This window comes from Xenopus laevis, chromosome 2S, assembly GCF_017654675.1.
Source record: "Xenopus laevis strain J_2021 chromosome 2S, Xenopus_laevis_v10.1, whole genome shotgun sequence".
Taxonomy (NCBI): domain Eukaryota; kingdom Metazoa; phylum Chordata; class Amphibia; order Anura; family Pipidae; genus Xenopus; species Xenopus laevis.
This window is the reverse complement of record NC_054374.1, coordinates 124,640,838-124,664,241: the sequence shown is the minus strand read 5'-3', so window position 1 is coordinate 124,664,241 and position 23,404 is coordinate 124,640,838. Positions and strand designations below refer to the sequence as shown.

General features: G+C 38.4%; 1 protein-coding gene across 6 annotated transcripts in view; it reads left to right on the top strand.

The window, feature by feature from the left end:
• Window positions 1-23,404, top strand: part of enox1.S (ecto-NOX disulfide-thiol exchanger 1 S homeolog) — a 129,134-nt gene that overhangs the window by 63,323 nt on the left and 42,407 nt on the right. For all 6 annotated transcript variants that reach the window (XM_041582936.1, XM_041582935.1, XM_041582934.1 and 3 more), the window contains 3 exon segments: window positions 2,437-2,649; window positions 5,618-5,724; window positions 22,943-23,060. In XM_041582936.1, coding sequence (XP_041438870.1) covers window positions 2,437-2,649; window positions 5,618-5,724; window positions 22,943-23,060 — 438 coding nt within the window.

The window sequence follows — 23,404 nt, the reverse complement described above, 5'->3', positions numbered from 1 at the left end:
CTTTATTGACTTACCTGGTTGGAAATCTCCTTGGTGTGCTCTGGCACAAAATTATGACATGATTTCGAAATTGGAGAATGTTGTTAACCAGAAGAAACCAGAACCTGATTATAAATTTGACTACAGACCTGACTCAAAACAGTTACCACTGTTTTGTGACGCATGAATTAAGGAACTGGGAGTTGCGTGACCTGGTTAAAGGAGAAAACTATACCCCCGAACAATGTAGGTTTTTTAAAAAAATATATTGCATAAAGCAGCTCTTATGTAAAACCCTGCTTCATGTATATAAACCATTTTCATAATAATATATGTGCTTAATAGTATGTGCCATTGGGAAATCCTAAATACAGAATTGCCATTTTAAGAAACAAGGGCCTTCCACTGCGATTCTACTTTTTACGGTGCACACAAACAAACCATATATGTTAGTACAGTGCTACGCAATATGTTGGCGCTATATAAATACATGTTAATAATAATAATAGGTCACATGAGCCAATTAACATACAGAGTTCTGTCTTTTGCTTACACACTTCTTCCTGTTACACTTAGAGCTGCAGTATTTCTGATCAGGTGATCTCTGAGGCAGCACGGAGAATATCATAAAATGGCTAAAAGGAAAAGATGTAAAAGGGCAATTTTTACATATATATATATATATATATATATATATATATATATATATATATATATATATATTTATTCCAGTTAGGTAAGATTCCTTAAAATTACACTTAATATTATGTATGTATCTGTTGCTTAAAGTGATACTGACACTAAAAAACTACTTTTTAAAATAAGAATGTACATTAAAAGTTACCTATAGGTCATGCCTATAGGTGGTGGGTTGAAACCAGGTCTGGATTAGGTTTTAAAATAGGCCATAGCATATCAGTTGCACAGGGGTGCAAACAGCACCCCCACCTACCCAATAATTAGTGACTGTCTATGGAATCTTACAGCAGCCCCTCCAGAATCCACAGATTGCCAGTCCACAGGTCAGAAAATAACTTGGTGTGTGCACTGGGGGTGCAGGGGAGCCGGGCTGTGGAGAAAAAGTGCCAGGACATGTACCTGGCAAAAAGGGCATAGGGAAAACACCAGGACTGGATCATTGTCTCCCTCATGACATGGGGTGGGTTGAAGATTCTGAATGTAGTTGCAGTTGAAAACCAAATGAAATCCCTTTTTTTCCCGCTGCATTCCTGATTTTGACTTTTAAAAACGATGAAACCAAAGTAAGTTCACCTCCAGGTAACTTAGTATCTGGCCCCTTCCACATTGTTTCATGATTTCAATTTGGAAGCACACAGGATATAATCAGCCAACCATTTTGCTTTACGAATACCTATAAAACCACTGAAAATGTTTAATTCATTTACATTGGAAAGTTGCTTAGATTTATATTTCCTTTCATTATGGGGGTGGGGGGGATGGCTTTGTTTAACATCCTACATAAGACAGGTAGCAGTATACTACATTCTGCATTCTGAGACTGCAGAACAGAACTGTGTACACTGTACTGCAAAAGTTAATTTTAGGGTTAAACAAACTGTTCATGGCCCATTATACGTTGTATATTATGACCAGCTACTCTTCAATAGGCGTAATGTGTTTTGTATGCTGTGCTGTGGGAAAAAGACCTTTATTTCTTTTCTAGTTCAAACACCTGTCTCCAAGTAATCACATTCAAAAACAGCTTTCCTACCCACAGGATTATTAAAGAAAATTACACAGGCAGGCTATAGAACCTGAGGTCATGACTTATGTAGACATGATGTCTAGACATCAGTAGCTTGCAGCCAAAGTGCCATTGATATTGGCCCACAAAATGTATTTTCTATGAGTGATAGAGAGAAATTGATAATAATGACTTTAGAACAGTCAGATTGGGAACATGTTTATGAAGATTTTCGTCCATTTAGGTCATGGGATACATTATGTGGAAGTGGAATGTCTAAAGTAAATAGACTTTAACTTTATTTTGAAAAACTTTTCACTACTTTTTTCAGTTCAGCTAAATGGGGAATTTGTTGGCGTTTTAAACCCCTATGGCCTGCTGCGAGTGGTTTCATGGTACTACTGTGATTGGTACGTAATAGAATTAATTGTCGAAGGGGTACGCCCCCGAAACGTTGTAACCTGTTTGGCTTGACATTAAATACGGGTAATAACCCTTGAGCAGATTTCGTGTGCTGGATTAATTCTATTATATACCATTTGTTGGGGGTGCCGTCCTCCTATGGTCCATGCACCGTGGACGTTGAAAGAGGGACCAGGTGTGCATCTGCATTTCGTTTGGCTGAACTACTGTGATTGGGTCATTGTTGATCTCATTATATTTCACATATATTATTAACATTCACATTTTATGTGATCACAGTGTGATTATTTTAAGAAAAACAAACAAAAAAACGACTATTGCTTTTTTAGATGATACCAAATTTTGTGAAGCCATCACCGTGCTTTTTACTTGGATTGAGCGAGGAGAAGTAAACAGGCGATCAGCAAACCAATTTTATTCCATGATCCAGTCAGCAAACAGTCACGTACGGCGACTTATGAATGAGAAGGCAGCTGATGAAGAAAAAATGGAAGACGCCAAGGAGATCTTTAAAACAGCACTTTTTGGGATTCTCACTCAATGTAAGTACCACTATTTGCTCCAAAAGCCTACGTTTGGGGTAAATAACATAAGTAGTGGGGCCATGAAGAAGGAACAACAACTTTTCAAAGGTGAGCTGTAAATCTGATTGCTTTCTGTTAATAATAATAATCACTAGATCAGTGATATTTTCTTTGTGGAACAAGGCAAATGCTTCCAAAAACACATGATCATAACCAAATTTTATTTCACTTATTCTATATTACTGCATTAGTCTTATTTATTTGAATGTCCAATAAGTTTACCATAGTCCTATAATTACTTGTTTGAGAAACTTTGACTAACTGTAGGCATATGTTTTTACAAACCAAAGTGGTCTTGAATTTTTCGTTTGTCTTCCAACTTTTTGAAAATACATATCAGTGACTATAACATTATGTTTAAAAAAAAAAAACCTTATGCATAGGAAAAAATAAAACCTATTGCATTAACACAGGCATTGTCCGTGTACTATAAGGCTTTACTTTGTTATGGTCTGAGCATTGTGTATTCAGATCTCATGTGAGTTGCTGTATTTGTGAGGAACTGCAAAGGTTTGCAAGAGAGGTATCGAGAGGGATAGTCATGTCTGGATGTCACAGGCAGCATGCTAGTTTATAACCAATACAAACATCTCCCTTGTAAGGGTCGGTCCCAGGAAAAAATCAACAGTCCATGAACAATTATATCCTTATAAATAGTGTAAAGTTTTGTTATATCTTTGCTTCAGGTCTAGTAATCCATAGAGATAAATATATGTTTCAAAGAACAAACTGCTGAATGTTTCCTGCTAAATGGTGTTTTAGTAGAGCCAGAGCAAGCAAAATACTATCCGAAGATGCAGAACGCATGATGATAGAGCTTCACCTGTCTTGAGGCTTCAAAAACAGTTTAGGATATACACACAGGGCAACATTTTGGGCAGTAAAAACTAATTTGTGCTACCTAGCACATACATCTTAACAAACATGCCCAGCAGGTGAGGCACGCCTGAGCACAATTTGAGAATATCTCTGATTTAAATCCAAACTGTTTTTCTTAGCAATAGATAGAAAATTGTGCACAAGCAAAGAACGTCGCCCTACATTATTTACAATAAGAAACAAATCATTTATAAAATGCTTTTTTTTTCATGAATTTGGTTTGGCAATCTGCTAGTATTTCATAAGCTAGTTGTATATTGTACAACCAAGTCTGCATTTCATTGCAGGTATTAGATTAGTTGTGTGTTTTCTTCTGCCCTGGCATGGAAAACAGATTTCATAGACAATACATCAAGAATCAGAGCAGCAGAAAACAAAATTGCAAGGTTAACAAGATACACCCAGAAAATTAAATTACTCTCTGATGTTTTACAGGCTGTCTGCCTACCATTACAGCAAAATGGAAATGCTATGGGTCTGACAACATCTGTGTCCTTCAGAAATGTCACATTAAGACTCAGTATGGTATCTTAATTGTAAGCAGATTCTTAAAACTTACTGGGATCTTTAAACTACCTCCATATTCTGAAGAAAACATATTTGTGCATTAACTATCAATGTCTCATGATCAAATGACCTTAGCAATGAAAAACATTGATGGAGGTCTATATAGGTCTATATAATGAATAATTTACCCCCTGCTGTAAAATATATTGTACGTCCTGTATGAATGGATTGTTCATATCCTCATATTTTACAACAGCGGGCTACATTATTTATTGGAGGACACAAGTTGCAGTCATGAGTCATGACAAAGATTACATCACTGAACACATAACCGATGACTTCACTAAGCACCATTTATAAGGATATAATTTGCAGGATATTCATGGCACTTGTGCATTACATATTTATATCGTCATCATTAGTATTACTTGTCACTGCTTGCATTAAATAATATATCCAAGGATACCCATTTTAGTTGCAGAACTTTATTTTCATTTTCAGATGGAACATGTACTTTACAGCAAAGTAGAAGTAATTGAACACCATGCTGTCTACCATACTGTCCAGCATCTATTTCCCAAACCAAGGGTATGAATATGTAAGGGGTGCCTCATTTGCTGCTATCAGCATTTACTCTTGGAAGGCTTTCAACTATATTTTACAAACTCATTGAATGGATTTGCTTCCATTCAGCCAGAAAAGCATTAGTAAGGTTGAGCACTGATGTTTAGGATTAGGACTGACTTTAAGGAACACCAAAAAATGAAAGTATTTTAAAGGAATGACAATATCATGTGTTGTTGCCCTGCACTGGTAAAACTGGTGTATTTGCTTCAGAAACTCTACTATAGTTTATATAAACAAGCTGCTGTGTAGCCATGGGGGCAGCAATTCAAGTGCAGGGTACACAGTAGATAACAAATATGTTAATAAATATGTTCTGAAGATATGATAAGATATGGTATAGGAACTATGATGGACAACATTGTAGGCATGGACCCTCATTGCCATAGGGCTCCTGTAACTTCCAGCTGATACAGCCGGCACCTGTATGTAGTGCATCATTTCTAGTCCTATCTTTTGTGATATAATCTTTAAAAAAAGTAGCAGCATTTGTCATAAAGGTAAACATTTAATGAATATTGAAATTGTGATATTTTTCAGCAAATGAGGCATATAATATGAAAAGGCAAATGTTTCTGGCAATATATATATATATATATATATATATATATATATATATATATATATATATATATATATTTGGTGGAATAATGCATTAAAAATACATTTTACCCAAGTTAAATAGTACTTAGCAAACCCTAGTGTTAGATCTTTGTCTAAACTTCAGAGTATTCGAGAGACGCTTGGGGGACACATCTCCAACACTAAAACCATGTAAGTACAAAAGACACAACTGGGTGGCTATTGATAATGTCCTTGAACATTATCCATAGGAACCAGGTGTCTTTATTTTGCTTTTTCTGGAATGACCACAACATAAATTGCTTGTCTTGTTTGACTTCCTTGTTCACTAAAGTTGAGCAGATTGTGGCCGTTTTCAACGCTTCTACCAGACAAAAAGCATGGGACCATTTCTCGAAAGCTCAACGCAAGAATATTGACATTTGGCGAAAACACTGTGAGGTGGGTGTGCTTGTTTGTTTCTTTCCATCACTCTCATTAATTAGAAAACAAATATTTCAGGATGAGTATTAGAATATTATTCATTGGCGGTTCAAGGTGGGTTTAAAGGCATTTTGGAAGTGTGCATTTTGAGCATGAGGCAAATTTGTATTCCCTGGTGAATACTCAAGAATCAGACCTACACATAATAGCAGAGTCTCCTAACAGGTTTGTGAGAAACCATATCATTCTCTTTATAGATCTCTTACTAGAGATGTTATAGGCTTAATACTTCTTTCTGACTAATGTTTTGCTAAAGGGACGGTAATGTTAACGTTTGATATTTCCTAACAACAGAAGCTTCTGTGGTTTTTCTTTTCTGGGTAACATGGGTAAATTGTAACTGTTACATAGGGGTATATTTAATAACATTGGAGGAAACATCACCAATGATTTTGCCCTTAACAACCAATTACAATAAGATTGTAACAGTCACCTACAAGTTAGAAAACAAAAGATCTGATTGGTTGTTATGGGCAGGATGTTTAGCCTAATTTTTAATAAATATGATAAATATGCGCCTTAGTGTTACTGTGTCTTTAAAAAGTATGGCGTTTCACAACAGGAGGAATGCAGTGTGTTTAAAGCTGCCCTCAGATTTTACCCACATTGCTGTTATTTTTCTTTCACTCTCCTACACATATAAAATAAGCGAATACTGGAAGTTGAGTTGACAGATAGATGTCCATATCATTCACAATTAGCTGAAGGAATAGCGTGATCTCATTGGTTATTAGTTACATATATTTATATTGTGTATATGTAATGCCAGCAATTCACATTATGGGTACAATTGTTACAAGTACAGGTATGGGACCTGTTATCCAGAATGTTCGGGACCTGGGGTTTTCCGGATAACGGATCTTTCCGTAATTTGGGTCTTCATGCCTTAAGTCTACTAGAAATTCATTTAAACGTCAAATAAACCCAACAGGCAGGTTTTGCTTCCAATAAGGATTAATTATATCTTCGTTGGGATCAAGTACAAGCTACTGTTTTATTATTACAGAGAAAAAGGAAATCATTTTTAAAAATTTGGATTATTTAGATAAAATGGAGTCTATGGGAGACAGCCATTCCGTAATTCGGATCTTTCTGGATATCGGGTTTCCGGATAAGGGATCCTATACCTGTATAAATATTATGGTACCTTTTGGGTGAGCGTGCACCTTTCTTTCAAGCTTGAGCATGTTACTGTGTGCTTTCATTTTCTTACCTGTAAATGCATGTCCTTTATTTCAAATTTAATCTTTAAATGATTAATTCAGGATCCTCTTCTGGCCTTTTTAAGTTTTATTATGGTCACTCAGCTTCCATTTCTTGTTCAGAAATTGCATTTTCTGTGAACCTGTATTTAATCAAGTAAGTAATCCATCTTCTCATTTAACGCTTTATTAAATGAAGTGCTCTGGGGCCTTTTTATCAAGCTCTTTCATTATACTACATATGTGCATATTATTCGGGTAAAAAGTATGAAACAACAATGGTAATGTATGTTATTGAACATCAGGTAGAATTGTATAATAGGAATATACTAGAAACCTCCAGTGTTATGGGTCCTACTGGTGCTAAATCAACCCCAGCACTGTTTAGAATGGACTTTAAGACTTCTTGAGGTTGGGGAATCCAGCTTGTTCTGAGCAGTCCAATAAAATACCTGTGTCTGTAGTTGTTTGCTATTCTGACTTCTCCAATTGCATACAGCCAATAGAATAATGTTGTTTGTTATGAATGAATAATAATAATGAGAATGACAATAACTGCAATTTGTTTGTGATTTCTTGTTCTAAAAATCTGTTTAAATCTGTTCTTATGCTTTAGGTTATGTTTTAGCTGTCAAATGTAGTTGATATATTGTAGCTGTCAAGTATGTAGAGGAGGATAATTATATATGTACGTGTATAGAGAGAGAGAGAGAGAGAGAGAGAGAGAGAGAGAGAGAGAGATGTTGACATTGTTTGCAGTCATGGTGATCATCACTACAAATTGACTTGGGATGGCATAGATTGTATATCTGGCCCTTCTGAGATAACAGGTGGTGAACCTGTTATAATGGAAAGAAAATATATAATAGCACACTAAACTGTATGTCAGGATTACATTTTCTCACAAAAGAAGGCAATGTATTTAGCATTTCCTTAAGTTTATTTTTTACATTATTTTTAAATTAATACCCCTTGGAGAGTAAGGATCATATGACAAGTGGAGATTTTCAGCTACTGTTTGTAGCTGTAGATATGTTCCATTGTTTTTGTGAGGGCTTACTAAACCTTATTGAAACCCAAGTCAGTTTCTTGCCATCTGTCGCAACTATAACCATTTTATCTATTAAATCAATGGACATTCCAATGCATATTTCTGCCAAATTAAGTCTTGGCTATATTAGCCTTATTTTTAGGCAAAAAAGTGTTCTCATATTATCTTTGGTTTATACATTATGGTCCCAGCCAATAACGAGGCAACAATAATTCATTCTGAGTCTTTAGTAGAAGTGACCAGATTCAAAAAGTTACCAGGATATTTTGGGGTATATTTATCAAAGAGTGAAGTTAGAGATCACCACAGTCTGCTAGAGTGAAATTCTGCCACTCTCCATTCATTTCTATGGGATTTTGAAAGGATGAACTTTCACTTTTACCCATTGATAAATACTCTTTTAAAAATCCCATAGAAATGAAAGGAGAGTGGTGGAATTTCACTCTAGAGGACTGTGGCGATCTCTAACTTCACTCTTAAATATACCCCTTTGGCTTGTGAGTTCATCCAAAGTTTAATACTTTTGCCAGATTTTTTTTTTATATAAAGTGTTCATGTCAATTAGAAGAAATGAGAAAATTAGGAAACAGAAATATTTCAGTACATTTGTGCTTGTCCTGAGTTAAAGGTCTCAGATTAAATGCAGTTCACAACCAAGCACTGTGTGTAACAGGTTTGTAAATGAAAATAATCTTCTCATCAGTAACCATCCTTTTTGCAGAAACTGAGCTTGATAACTAGGCCTCTGTTTTCTCATTCTGCAGTTCACTTTGTTTTAGACAAAGAAAGTTAAGCAATTATTCTCTTAAAGTAAACCATTATATGTTATAGGACTATTCTGTACCAGTGTACAATATGATTTCAATTATGGTTACAGGACTTAATTTATATATGCCACTTATGTACAGTAAATACGGGTTTGGTAAGTAGCAACCATAGAATTGTGTTTGTGTTCTTTGAAGTCGAAAGCATTTTTATTACAGTATGTAATTTTCAAAAATTTGAATGGAAAATATATCCTGTTCCTGAGTAGAATATTTCTTACATTTGTTTCCTTTGTGCAGCAAAGGGTGAGGATTGAATTTGTTCCTGTTTAACAAATATTACCCAATAAGAATCCCTTGTGGTTTAGTAGTATCATTTGGACCAAGGATTCTATATATAAAGGATCAACCGTAAAATCTAGCACTATATCAGAACAGATTTAGTCCTTCTTGGAAAGCTGCAGTGCATGTTGTAAACTATGTCTAGTGGGACACTGGGCCTTATATTGAAGGAGACAAAAATTGGTTTGCTATTGAATGTTTGTCAAGGTGGAATGTTTGTCAAAAGAGTTTTGCCCTGTAGAGTTCGCCCACCTATGCGGAGCCATTTACTTTGTGAGCAGAATCACACCTCTGTGAGTTTCAGATGTCACCTCTCTGAAAAGTTACAATTGCCATTGTGATTGGATTAGTGGAAGAGTTTATATGCCAAGGATTTCCCACTCCAGTCAGTTTAACTGAAGAAGCTGCTCGGATGAGTAGTGAAATGTCTTCAATTATTACTCAGCAAGTCCAGTTGTTTTAGAATTACTTATACAATGACCTGGATGAATGAAAATCATCATAGTCATACTCCTACATCATAGTTGTCTGCTGATAGACAAGTCTTTTTATAGGTAGCACGTACTGCAATAATTGTCAATCAGCTTAATATTGCTCACTAATTTACCTTAATTTATTTGTTATTTATGTTTGATATTTGTTACTTGTGTTATACACTACTATGCAAATATACCGAAAGCTATTTTCTAAAAATGCTAGTGGAATTCTCTTTTGTGTCTAACCCTATTGGTTTGACTACTTTTAAGCTTCCCTTAATACTGGTAGTATTTATCTTTGATGCCAGGATGCAGTCCTGTTGAACATAGTTTATAATAGGAGTTTGTTGATATTTACAACAATATGAAACCATGTTTTTAGAAGTGGAAAGGCATACCAGAAGCCTACAAAAGTGTATTTAGGATAATATAAAAATATAAGGGGCTGGCTCAGGATCCTAGTGGCATTTTGAGGAGATTGTTTGGAGGTGATTTTGAAGTGGAATCAAGGAAGTAAGGCACAGCTTTGTGTCCTTAAAGGGGAACTATCGCGAAAATCTAATTTTCCCAGCGGACAGATAGGATGAAAATAATAATATTCTCAAATATATTCATTTAACAGAAATGCTCACTTTTTGAAGGGCATTCAATAATATTACAGGGAGTTAGAATGCTTTCTCTGAGAGCCAGTTCAAGCAATTGCTGAATGGGAGTGGCTATACCCCAACTGTGATGTCACGTAGCAACTAGCAAAGTCCCACCCTCTTCATGCTGAAGTCAAAGCATCCACACACCAACTGCATTCTCTGGAATCTCATTCTGAGAACAGTAAGGCTGTTATTCTTTTATAGTGTGAAAATGCTGATTTTATTGGCAGAATTAGGTTTTCACACTCTCCCAGATCAAAGGCAGGACAGTGCATGGTATTTTTTTTTTTGCACATTGCACCTCGCCTCACATGTTGCATATGTCTCTGTAGGTCAATAACAACCAGCCAGCAATTCACTTTGAACAGGCTACTTACTACTGATTCAAAATATGGGTAATTGAACTGGTACAAATTAGCACCTTGGTTTGAAATCACCATCTTTCTGTCTATACATGTATGTGTGTGACAGTGTGCTTGTGTGTGATTTAGTCTCCCAGAAACTTGTTTGTGTTTGCTTCAGAAACAGCCATGGAGCCGCAATTCAAGTTGAAATAGGGCTAAAAGGCACAGGTTTTATAGCAAATAAGCTCTGTACAATACAATGGATTTAGTTATTTTATAAGTATTTAAACCTATTGTATTCATTTATCTGTTGCCCGCTTATTTGCTTCCATGGCTAGCAAGCATCTTATTTTTATTTTCTAAACAATAGTAATGTTTCTGAGGCAAACACTCCAGTTTTACAAGAGAACCAAGAGTTCATCCTTATTTCATGCTTGAGCATATGGCCTGTATGGAAGATCTGAGCCTGTAAAGTAGTATGCATGTGCATGGGTTATTCACTGGTAGCAATCATAGCCCAGGCTGCAGGACATTGATACAGCTCAGGCACTTTTGGGCTCAGCTATCTGGCACTGATTGGGAAGGTGCCACAGGGTGGGCTGCCCAGGGAAGTGGCCCAAACAGTGATCTGGTACTGGAACCTTATGCATTGGCAGTAGCACTGGCACTTCTATACACTGGCATTTCCAAACACACTGCCATTAGCACTGGCTTTTGCATACACTAGCATTGGTACTTGTACTTCAAACACTTCAAGGCACTTTCATACATTGGCACCACCACATACATTACCATTGGCATTTGTACTTCCATACACAGGGACTCCCATACATCGGCACTGGCACCACCACATACAGTTTGATTTGTACTCGCACATTACCATTTGGTACTGGAAATTCCATACACTGGCATTGCCATTTGCACCTTCACACATACCGTCATTGGTACTGACACTTCTATACTCAGACACTTCCGCACATTTGTACTGCGCCAACTCATACTGTGACTAGGGTTGCCACCTTTTCTGGACAAAAATACTGGCCTTCCTATATATGTATCTCTTTTCCCTATTAACCCTTTAAGTGCCACAGAACGTAGAATCTACGTTCTGTGGAAAAGTAACTTGAAATGCCACAGAACGTAGATTCTACGTTCTGTAGCACTTCCGGGTTCTGGAGCGGAGGAGCGGCTGTTAGAGCCGCTCGCTCCGTTCCGCTTCGATCCCCTGCCCCTAGGCAACGAGCAGAGCAGGGGATCGAGTGGCCCCTGGGGCCCAAAAACAGCAGCAGGCACGTGTTACTTACGTGTCCTGCTGCTGCAGCCTGCACTGCGATGATCACCTCCGCCCCCACAGCACAGAGACACGCAGATCGTCGCAGATGTCTTCCTGGGACCCCTCCACATCGTGTGCAACAGTCTTCAGCGACTTTTTCAGGTTAGTGCAACAATTACACACACAAACACACCAACACACACTTATTACAGTAATACACACTTAGATTCACACTTACACACACTTACACATACATTTTTGGGGATTGGGGGGGTCACTTACACTCACTGCACTTACACACACGTGCACACGCACACACGCGCACATAACATGTAATTTACCATTTGTACACACGCACACGCACATACATGGCATTGTGGCTTTTTTTTTTTTTCTTATCGCATCGTCTCTTTTTTTTGCTGAAAAAAATGTTTTATTGCCATTACGAATACTGTATTCGCTAACCGTACTGTGCAATATCTTTTGTATGTTATTTCGGTGATTATATTGCAATTTTGGGTATTTTGGTGCATTTTTAGCCATTTTATTGAATTTTTAGCCATTTTATTGCATTTTCAGCTCTGCATATGTTGTGTTCACTTGTTTCTAGCCGTATAACCTGTTTGGCCCAGCTAAAATATTCAAACTGTGATTCTGATGGCCGATAACACTATTCTGGAAAAAAAACATTGATTTTTGTGGTTTTATTGGATTTTTTTTCATTTCACTCTTTACTGCCTTATTTTGTTTTGCCTTGTAAATTTTATCTACTATATATCCATTTGGGGGTCTCTGTGCGCCACATAGCTTGGTATATCTATGCATATTGGGCATCAAAGTGTTCAGTAGACCCCTGGCGTTCATATTTAGGATGTTTTATGCTGATACGTTACGAAATGTGGGGCATATAATGGGGTAAAATTCAAGCTTTGTGACGATTTTCAGAAATTTGATAAAAACCATTATGTTCAGCATTGCTTTGCAGTTTGGCAGTTTGTAGTAGAAACACTTATTTACCCATATTGGATTTGTCAGAATGTGTACTTTCTGAAAATATATGGTTTTCTGGGGTCTCTGTACTGTTAGGGGGGTCTAATGTCGCATAATACACACACCAGACGCTTATATTGCAGCAGCCAGCGCGTCAGCTATGAAAATGTATATACACTATTGTCATTTGGTGGTCTCTGTGCGCCACATAGTTTGGTATATCTATGCATATTGGGCATCAAAGTGTTCAGTAGACCTCTGGCGTTCATATTTAGGATGTTTTATGCTGATACGTTACGAAACGTGGAGCATATAATGGGGTAAAATTCAATCTTTGTTACGATTTTCAGAAATTTGATAAAAACCGTTATGTTCAGCATTGCTTTGCAGTTTGGCAGTTTGTAGTAGAAACACTTATTTACCCACCTTGGATTCGTCAGAATGTGTACTTTCTGAAAATATATGGTTTTCTGGGGTCTCTGTACTGTTAGGTGGTCTAATGTCGCATAATACACACACCGGGTGGTTATATTGCAGCAGCCAGCGCGTCAGCCGTGAAAATGTCTATACATATTGTCATTTGGGGGTCTCTGTGCGCCACATAGTTTGGTATATCTATGCACATTGGGCATCAAACTATTTAGTAGACCCGTATGTTTATATTTAGGATGCTTTATGCTGGTAATGATACATGGACAATACGATGCTGGAAAGTTGAAGCATTGAGGCAATTTTCAGATATTTCACCAAAACCGACAACTTTGGGAAAGCCTTTTGACTCCGTAGTTTGGTGCAGAAAGGCATGGGTACCCATTTTAGATTCGGTAGAATGTGTACTTTCCAAAAATGTATGGGTTTGGGGGGTAAACATATATTTCTGTGTTTTTACCCCACAAAAATGCAGTTAATGTGTTGATCTTTCATTAGCTGAAGTTACCCACAGGACTATTTGTATGCACTAACTTAATTTTGAGGCCTCTAAATGCCAGATACTTTGGTAAACCTATGAACAATGGCCACCAAACTGTTCGGAGGAACCCTGGCAATCATATTTAGGGTGCTTTTTCTTGGTGCGTAACGATACATGGGTGATATGGTGCTGAGAAGTTGAAGCTTTGAGGCAATTTTCAGATATTTCACCAAAACCGACAATTGTGGGAAAGCCTTGCGACTCAGTAGTTTGGAGCAGAAAGGCATGGGTACCCATTTTAGATTCGGTAGAATGTGTACTTTCCAAAAATATATGGGTTTGGGGGGTAAACATATATTTCTGTGTTTTTACCCCACAAAAAATGCAGTCAATGTGTTGATTTCTCAGTAGCTGAAGTAAAGTACTGATCAATTTGGATGTGCTAACTTCATATTGGTGTCTCTAAATGCCAGATACTTTGGTAAACCTATGCATAATGGGTATCAAACTGTTCAGTGGACCCCTGGCAATCATATTTCAGGTGCTTTTTCTTGGTACCTAATATAGTTTGGGATATGCGGAGCAGCAAAATAAAACCTTTGAAATGATTTTTCAGAATTTTGAATTTTTTTTTGAAAAACCGCTATGTTCAGACAAGCTTTTATGTTTGGTAGTTGGGAGTAGAGAGACATAGTTACCCATTTTGTAATCGGCAGAATGTGTACTTTTCAAAAATGTATGGTTTTCTGGGGTAAACCTACGGTTTCAGGAGTTTTTGCCTTGGAATCTAAAGCATGCCGTTTTCTGCCTTAGTGCTTTCAAAATTCGGCAATATACTGCCGGGAGTTTTTGAGGTACAGAAGTCCTAAATCTCCCTAAAACTATACATATCTGGTATTGGCATGTTCGAGAGACATAAGGCTTTCCAAATCAGTTGGATTTTCATCCGTAAAATGAAATATTTTTCTGGTATAAATTGATATACGATGAAAAATGGTAATTTTTCATTTTTTTTTGGTATTTAGCACTATAAATTTTTTTGCACAGGTGGAAATACATGAAAACTCAGGCAGATTTAGAAAGCTCAGTTTCTACCGAAAAAAACAATGTATAGTTTTCCTAGGTAAACTATAGGTTTCCCCTCAGAAAATGCCCCTAAAGTGAGAGAGCACAAAATGTTTCAAAAACGGCTGGCATTTCGCGTAACCAAAATGTGAAATTCTGCTGGCACTTAAAGGGTTAATAACATTGGATCAACCATAATATTTACTGGTCAGGTGGCAACCCTAACTGTGACATTGGCACTTCTGTACATTGGCACAACCACTGGCACCTCCACACACACTGGCATTGTTACCAGGACTTCCTTACAGGCACCTCAGGTGTTCACTGGCATTGGTACTGCTACTTTCACATACTGGCATTGGTACTGCCAGCTACACCTACCCTCCTTATATGTACACCTGCCTCACCCACCTTCCACTTTCACACTCACCCCTGCTACTTCTATCACTCTCATACCCACTCCTGCAACTCCTACCATCCACTCATGTTCACCCCTGCAACCCCTACCATGCACTCACACACTCACCCCTGTAACTCCTACCATCCACTCACGCTCACCACTGCAACCCCTACCATCCACTCTCACACTCACCCCTGCAACAGCAAGCTGCCTCAGGCGGCGGAGGGGCCAGGATCGCCCCAGGTTTAGTAACGATTTAAAGTGCATGGTGTGACCTCCGCATATTTCACACTCCTTGCTGCTATGTGAGGGTTGGTTGGCTGCCTATCCTAAGGCCAGGGAGCAAACATAGGGCATGAAGTAGTGATGTGTGGGCCTACCTGACACCCGCAGGTTCGGGCCAACCTTGCACCCCCCTTTCCGGGTCACAGGCAGGTCTGGGTTGAGCTCTTCTTCCTATTCCTTTTTATAGATGCGCGCCTGTTCGCCCTCCCCTTTTGTGACATTATTGGCGGGGCGGTGCGGGTCTATAAAAGGTAGGGGGAAGGCGGGCGGGTATTGGGCAGGTGTGGGTAAAACCTGACCCGCACATCACTAGGGAGAACCTTTAGAGAGCTACTATTATAGGTGTAATGCTTGTAGATTGGATAGTTTACATGAACCCTTTAAGTGCCAGCAGAATTTGACATTTCGGTTTCACGAAATGCCAGACGTTTTTGAAACATTTTGTGCTCTTTCACTTTCTTTCATTTTCTGAGGGGAAACCTTTAGTTTCCTTAGGAAAAACATACATTGTTTTTTTCGGGAGAACCTGAGCTTTCTAAATCCGAGTTTCATGTATTTCCACCTCTGCAAAAAGATTTATAGCGCTAAATACCAATGAAAAATTCCTATTTTTAATAATATATGAATTTATACCAAAAAAATATTTTTATTTACTCATGAAAATCCAACTGCTTTGGAAAGCCTCATGTCGCTCGAACATTGCCAATACCAGATATGTATAGTTTTAGTGAGATTTAGTACTTCTGTATAGCAAAAACTCCCTGCAGTATATTACCGAATTTTCAAACTACTAAGGCAGAAAACGGCATATTTTAGTTTTCAAGGCCAAAAAATCCTGAAACAGTAGGTTTACCCCAGTAAACCATTTAGTTTTGAAAAGTACACATTCTGCTGATTCCAAAATGGGTAACTGTGTCTCTCTACTCCTAACTACCAAACATAAAAGCTTGTCTGAATTTAGCAGTTTTGATGAAAATGTATTAAAATTCTGAAAAAAACACTTCAAAGATTTTATTTTGCTGCCCCTGATATCCACACTGTATTAGGTACCAAGAAAAAGCACCCTGAATATGATTGCCAGGGGTCCACTGAGCAAGGTGATGCCCATTGTGCATAGGTTTACCAAAGTTTATGGCTTTTAGAGACACCAATATGAAGTAAGCGCATAAAAATAGTCCTGTGGGTAACTTCAGCTAATGAAAAATCAACACATTGACTGCATTTTTGTGGGGTAAAAACACAGAAATATATGTTTACCCCCCAAAACCATATATTTTTGGAAAGTACACATTCTACTGAACCTAAAATGGTGACCCATGCCTTTCTGCACCAAACTACGGAGTCAAAAGGCTTTCCCAAAAATGGTGGTTTTGGTGAAATAACTGAAAATTGCCTCAAAGTTTCAACTTTCCAGCAACGTCCATGTATCATTATCAGCATAAAGCATCCTAAATATGAATGCTGGGGGTCTACTAAACAGTTTGATGCCCAATATGCATAGATTTACCAAACTATGTTGCGCACGGTGACCCCAAATGGATATATGTTAGACAAAATTTACATGGGCAAAAAGAAGCAACAAAGAACAATGGTAAATAAAAACCACAAAAAGCAATGCTTTTTTTCCCACCTAGTATAATCAGCAGTCAGAATTACTGTTTGAATATTTTAGCTTGGCCACATATGTTTTACAGACAGAAGCAAGCAAACAACACCCATGCAGAGCTGAAAATGCAATAAAATAGCTAAAAAATACTATAAAATGGCTAAAAATGCACCAAAATCACAAAATTGCAATATAATAACAGAATTAGCATGCAAAAGGTATGCGCAGTACTGTTAGGGAATACGCTATTCACAATGGCAATAAAACATTTTTTTCAGGCAAAAATAAAAAAGGGTGCACTTGCTCAGTCTGCTACCCAGTGGCAAAGCTTTGGATGTGAGTTTAACCCTTTCCCTGCCAGCCATTTTGTCCTAAATGCAACATCTACTGCCAAGCAGTTTTTTTAGACTTTTTGTACTCTTTCACTTTAAGGGCTTTTCCTGGGGGGGGGGGTCTTTTAGTTTACCCAGGAAAACAATATATTGTTTTTTTCAGGACAACCTGAGTTTTCAAAATATGCTAGAATTTTGGTGTCCACTTCTGTAAAAATATATAGGCTTCTAAGTGTAAAATCATGTTTCACATAGTACAATCACATATATCAGAAACATAATTTATTTTATGTACAAGAACACAGCCGATTTGTATAATTCTGTCTCCTGAATGCACAATACCAAAATATATAGTTTTATGGAGATTTCTCACTTGTATATATCAATATCTATAAGCAGTACATGGCCAGATTTCCAAAGCAGCGCTCCACAAAATGGCATACTTCTGATTTCAAGGCCAAACATTCCACTAACAGTAGGTTTACACTAGAAAACTACCCATTATTAGAAAGAGCAGATTCTGGGAAATCAAAAATGGGTAAATATATCGTTGTACTCCAAACTACCAAGTTGCAATTTTTTCCTAAATTTATAATTTTATATAGAAATTGGTGAATTTTTTGAAAAATGATATCTCCCACACATCATTAGGACGAATGTACCCAGGAGTCCATCGAACAGTTTGATGCCCAATATGTATAGGTTTACCTAAGCAGGTGGCATATAGGGGCCCCAAAATGAAGACTTCTATAAGGTACTGCAAAATCAACACATTTACATAGTTTTTTTTGGGGGGGGGGGAGATAGAAAAAAGTATGTTCACCCCAGAAAACCATATATTTTCAGAAAGTACACATTACACATAGATATACCAAAGTAGCTGGCATGTGCGGGCCCCAAATAAAAATTGTGCATATGAGTTTCTCCGCTGCCGATTTGCCTTCTTTGCACAAAGACCTGTGACTGCGCATTGTATGCCAGAAGATTCTCCTAACAGCAGAAAGACCCCCCAAAACCATATATTTTTGGAAAGTAGACATTTTGATGAAACCAACAAAGATAAAGACATCTTTCTATACCAAACTACAAATCTATTCTAAACAGAGGTTTTTACATTTCTGAAAATTGCCTAAAAATGTTGCAGTTTGCCGCATTTATCTCACACAATGAGATACAATCGCTGCAATCCCTGGAGGTGGAGTATGCAGAGCTATTGCGAAGCAGAAAGTGCGTGGGTGGCTCTGCAGGGAGGAGGAGGTAAGTGAAGTAGCAGATGCGTCATGCGCTTGCGTCTGCTACTTTGGAAGTCAGACCTGAAACGATCGCGTCTCAGATTAGACGGTGGCAAAAGCCACAGATGCAGCGAGAACAGCTCAGCTGCTAAAGAACGTACCTAGTACGTTCTTGGCAGCCTGAGCATTTGCCTGCCAGCACATAGGCTGTACATGCTTGGCAAGCAAAGGGTTAGATGCCACTTTGCCATCTGAACGTGAAGCTATTGCTGAAGCCAATGACCATGAAATATCCTAGGGACGCTGCATGAGCTTTCAAGCCTTAAGGTGGCCATACACGGGCCGATAAAAGCTGCCGACAGACTGTGTCGGCAGCTTATTGGCCCGTGTATGGGGGCCCCCGACGGGCTTCCCCGATCGAGATCTGGCCGAAAGTCGGCCAGATCTCGATCGGATGGGGTTAAAAATCCCGTCGGATCGCGGCCGCATCTGTTCGTTAATGCGGTACCGCGATCCGACCGCCCGTTTGCGAGCGCTAGGATCCGATCGTTGGGCCCTAGGGCCCACGATCGGATCAGCCCGATATTGCCCACCTCAAGGTGGGCATATCGGAGGAAGATCCGCTCGTTTGGCGACATCGCCAAACGAGCGGATCTATCCGTGTATGGCCACCTTAAGTCCCTCTGATAACCGCAAGTGATTGCTTATGGTTTGTTATGTGAGCGCCTGAGAGAGAGCAGCGCCACTGCATCAGCCAGAGACTGCAAGAGACTTGCGCCTATGATAGATGATAGGTGGCTATGAAAAGAAAATACAATCATTCAACATGGGTTCCATATTGCACTATGACGTTTCAGATACAGTATTTGGACACAGGAGGCAAATTCTCATTAATGTAGATTAGGCTTCAGCACTTCCAAATATGGGGTCTGGACAGCTTTATAGATAGACAAGTGGTGAGCTACTATCCCATTGATTGATGGGAAAGGGGTGGATAATAATGACGCCTGCATCTTTTTTACAGCCAAACAGAAATTCATATATCTGAAAATTGTTGACATTTGTGACACTATGAAGTTCACCTTAAACCTGCACCCAGCAAAAAAGTTTGCTCATACCCAGAGGGCAGCTCTAAGCTTGACTGTCCTTACTGTTTAACACTTAACAGGACTAACATTACCTTCATCGCCCATTTCACTCTTTTATGAATAAACAGAAATAAAACTTTGCCAATATGTTTTACTAGATGTTTATATGACAATAAAGTTAGTTACCAATGCTCATTTGAGAAAAAAAGGGTATGTTACTCCTTTAATAGCTAGAAGGAAAATAGAGACACCTGCTGGGGTGGGATGTATAGATTGTGTAAACTGTCTGTGTGCCCCTGAAGGCAGCATGAAGCTTTCCCATAGAAAGAGTTAACAGAACAACAGTGGAATGAAGTTATGTTGCCCTTATACCTCACCTCTTCCTCTAACAAGCTCCTCTGGATCTCCGTATATCACATGCTGAGTTTCTGAAGCTCAAGCCCAGACTGCACCATTGTAGCTGTTTGAAGGAGGGGAGATGTAATCTGATCCATCTGTCCTGCTGTTAGAAACCAACCAGTGCAGCTGTGTTTGAGAAAGTTCTCCCCCCTCACAAGTATTGTGGGCTGTTCACCTGTCCCGGTAGCTGCTCTCAGCCGGCAGACTATTACTTTTGTGTTTCTGTGTGTAGGGAGAGGTGCTGAGCTGCTGCTGCCGACTTGAGATTGAGCCTCAAGCCTCCTGCTGCCCTCCTCTCCCTGACGTGCCCGAGCATATCAGCCTGCACAGGACATCAGCTCGGCACGCAGCAGCCATCCAGCAACCATTGATCTGTCTGATACTGCCCATTCACCTGCTGGCTACATGGGCTCGGCACTATAAAAATTATCTTTTACAAAGTATTGATTTCTAAGGGTTTTGTAGGGCTGCTGCTGGCTGTGACTGTGCAGCTTTGTCCCTGCCACTGATGGGCAAAACCTGCATTGGAGCTGCTGAAAGGAAAATCGCTGGGCATGTTTAGCCTAGTAACATTGCCTTTGAGTGACAAGCAGACTAGCCAATAAGACAGGAGGTGTGCCTGTCACTCATTTGCATATGACTCCGACGCCAGACTGCAGGAGAGGAGAAGCTCAGAGCAGTGTGAGGGATAAAGAATGAAAATATTTCAAAAACGGTAAAAAAATTTTAATAAAAAGCATTTAGACAAATACTTAACTTTACCTAAGGATGCTTTTTAAGCATTATGAATTTCGCGATAGTTCCCCTTTAAGTAAACTACTTTGAAAAATTTAACAGAAATATTCAAAGTAGAAATTTGTAGCCTGCAGTGTTCTAGCTGTAAATCTAATACTCTCAGCATTTATAAACATCCACTGTGGGGATGCTGATTTATAGATCAGCAGCAGTTTCTAGCAATGGTTTGTTAAGCATAGAACACATACATCAGAACACTATGATGAAATAAATCAGTATTATCTACCTTACACATAAATTACAGAAATCAAGTTGCTGCTGTTCTGGGGGTTTTTTCAAGTTTTTTGTTTACAATGAAACAGTGATAACTGGAACAATTTATTTTGATTTTTTTAACCGATAAAGTAATAAATCTAAGAGAGTAATTTCAGACCATGTACAAGATAAAGTGGACCTGATAGCTGCTTTTGCAAAGAGCACCATTCATTATTTGCCTTGAGATGCCATTTTAATACAAGTCTGAACATTCATTACAGCCCTCTCTTGTAATGCGCTCTGTTGAACAGAAGGAACTCCTATGGGAGCATCTGCTGCATTTTTCATGGGAATTACTGTGACATTTGTCAGATAATGAAAGCTATATATGGAGCGCATTTCGGATTCTCTTCACGTGACAGTAACGATTCCAAAATGCAGGCCTCCTTGGGGATTGAACCTTTTGTCAGTAGAAAAATTAGATGTCAACAAGGTGAAAAGCTGCAGGTTGCATTCCTACATTAAACTTGGCAGCATTATTAGGATCAAATGAGACACTATCAACTTTGTTTCTCTGCACCGAAAAAGATAGAGGCAGTACATTATCTATGCCTGGTTGCATTAGCTGTTGGACAGCATGAATTGTGCCATACCGGTATCCTTACAAAACAGAGGTACTTTAAGAAAACAAAAAGCTTATAATGTTTTTTTTCAAATAATTTTGTCTTTTTTTTCTATAGAGTGGGATATTTTTTTCAAATTTTTCAGGAATGTCAAAAAATGAAAAAGAATGCATGTGTTTACAAGAAAGGACAGTTAGACATGCTGTTCTTGGGCTAATAATGGCTTCTGGTTTAGTATCTACTAAGTCAGAGATTGTTGGCCACAACAGTCAGGGGCCGATTCATCAAGGGTCGAATTTCGAGGGTTAATTAACCCTCGATATTCGACTAGGTACTAAAATCCTTCGACTTCGAATATCGAAGTCGAAGGATTTAGCGCAAATTCTGGGATCGTACGATCGAAGGATTATTCCTTCGATCGAACGATTAAATCCTTCGAATCGAACGATTCGAAGGATTTAAATCCGACGATCGAAGGAATATCCTTCGATCAAAAAAACTTAGGAAAGCCTATGGGGACCTTCCCCATAGGCTAACATTGACTTCGGTAGCTTTTAGCTGCCGAACTAGGGGGTCGATTTTTTTTTTAAAGAGACAGTACTTCGACTATCGAATGGTCGAATGGTCGAATAGTCGAACGATTTTTACTTTGAATCCTTCGATAGTCGTAGTCGAAGGTCGAAGTAGCCCATTCGATGGTCGAAGTAGCCCAAAAAAACTTCGAAATTCGAAGCTTTTTACCTTCGAATCCTTCACTCGAAGTTAATGAATCGGCCCCTCAGTATTTGATCAGGGATTTGTAAGAAAAAGAAGATCAGAGCTCTAAAGAGGTGTCTCACAAACAAGCTCTAGTCTGATCTGTCAACTCCTGGCATTTAATAATTCAGTGAAACTCATCCTTCTAGCCCGGGTTCACTTTAGAAAATTATAAACCACCTATATTGCTCTTCAGTGTATATATCTTATATATAAATGACTGCCGTGTAAATTTTTTTACCAATAACTTTGATTAGTTTCTGAGTGGTCATTGAATAAGCATGCACACATGATTACTGATTTGGGTCTATGTGAATATCTGTATTACATGATGGGTTTTGTCACAAGGTTGCATCAATATAGTTTGTTATGTTGTAAATCAGTCTGGTTTGTTTTTTTAGGACTTGCGAAATGCACAAAGTGAGCAGCTTATGGGAATCCGCCGGGAAGAGGAAATGGAAATGTCTGACGATGACAGCAATGACATCCCAAATAAAAAAGCTAGACTGGATGAATCTGGTAAGAAGAATTTCATACAATGTATTATGGAGTTACAATAAGTGCTGTGTTCCCAACATGGGCCTATCCACTGCTGATGAACAGCAATGTCAGAAAATGTTCAGTAAAGCTCAGTAAGACCATATTCTTTTCTGAAATCACTTTGCAACCTGAGTGCAGGTGATCAAATGATTACTCGTTCATTTTGTGACAGTTCAGAAAGTTTAAAAAAAAATAATTTAAAGAAGGAAGAAGATCCACACAACATTGCATACTGATAGGCTTCAATGCTTACCTTTACTAGATCCCTATTTTGGAAATGGTTTGAAAGGTCAGTTAATCAAGACCATATTTGCCTAGAAACA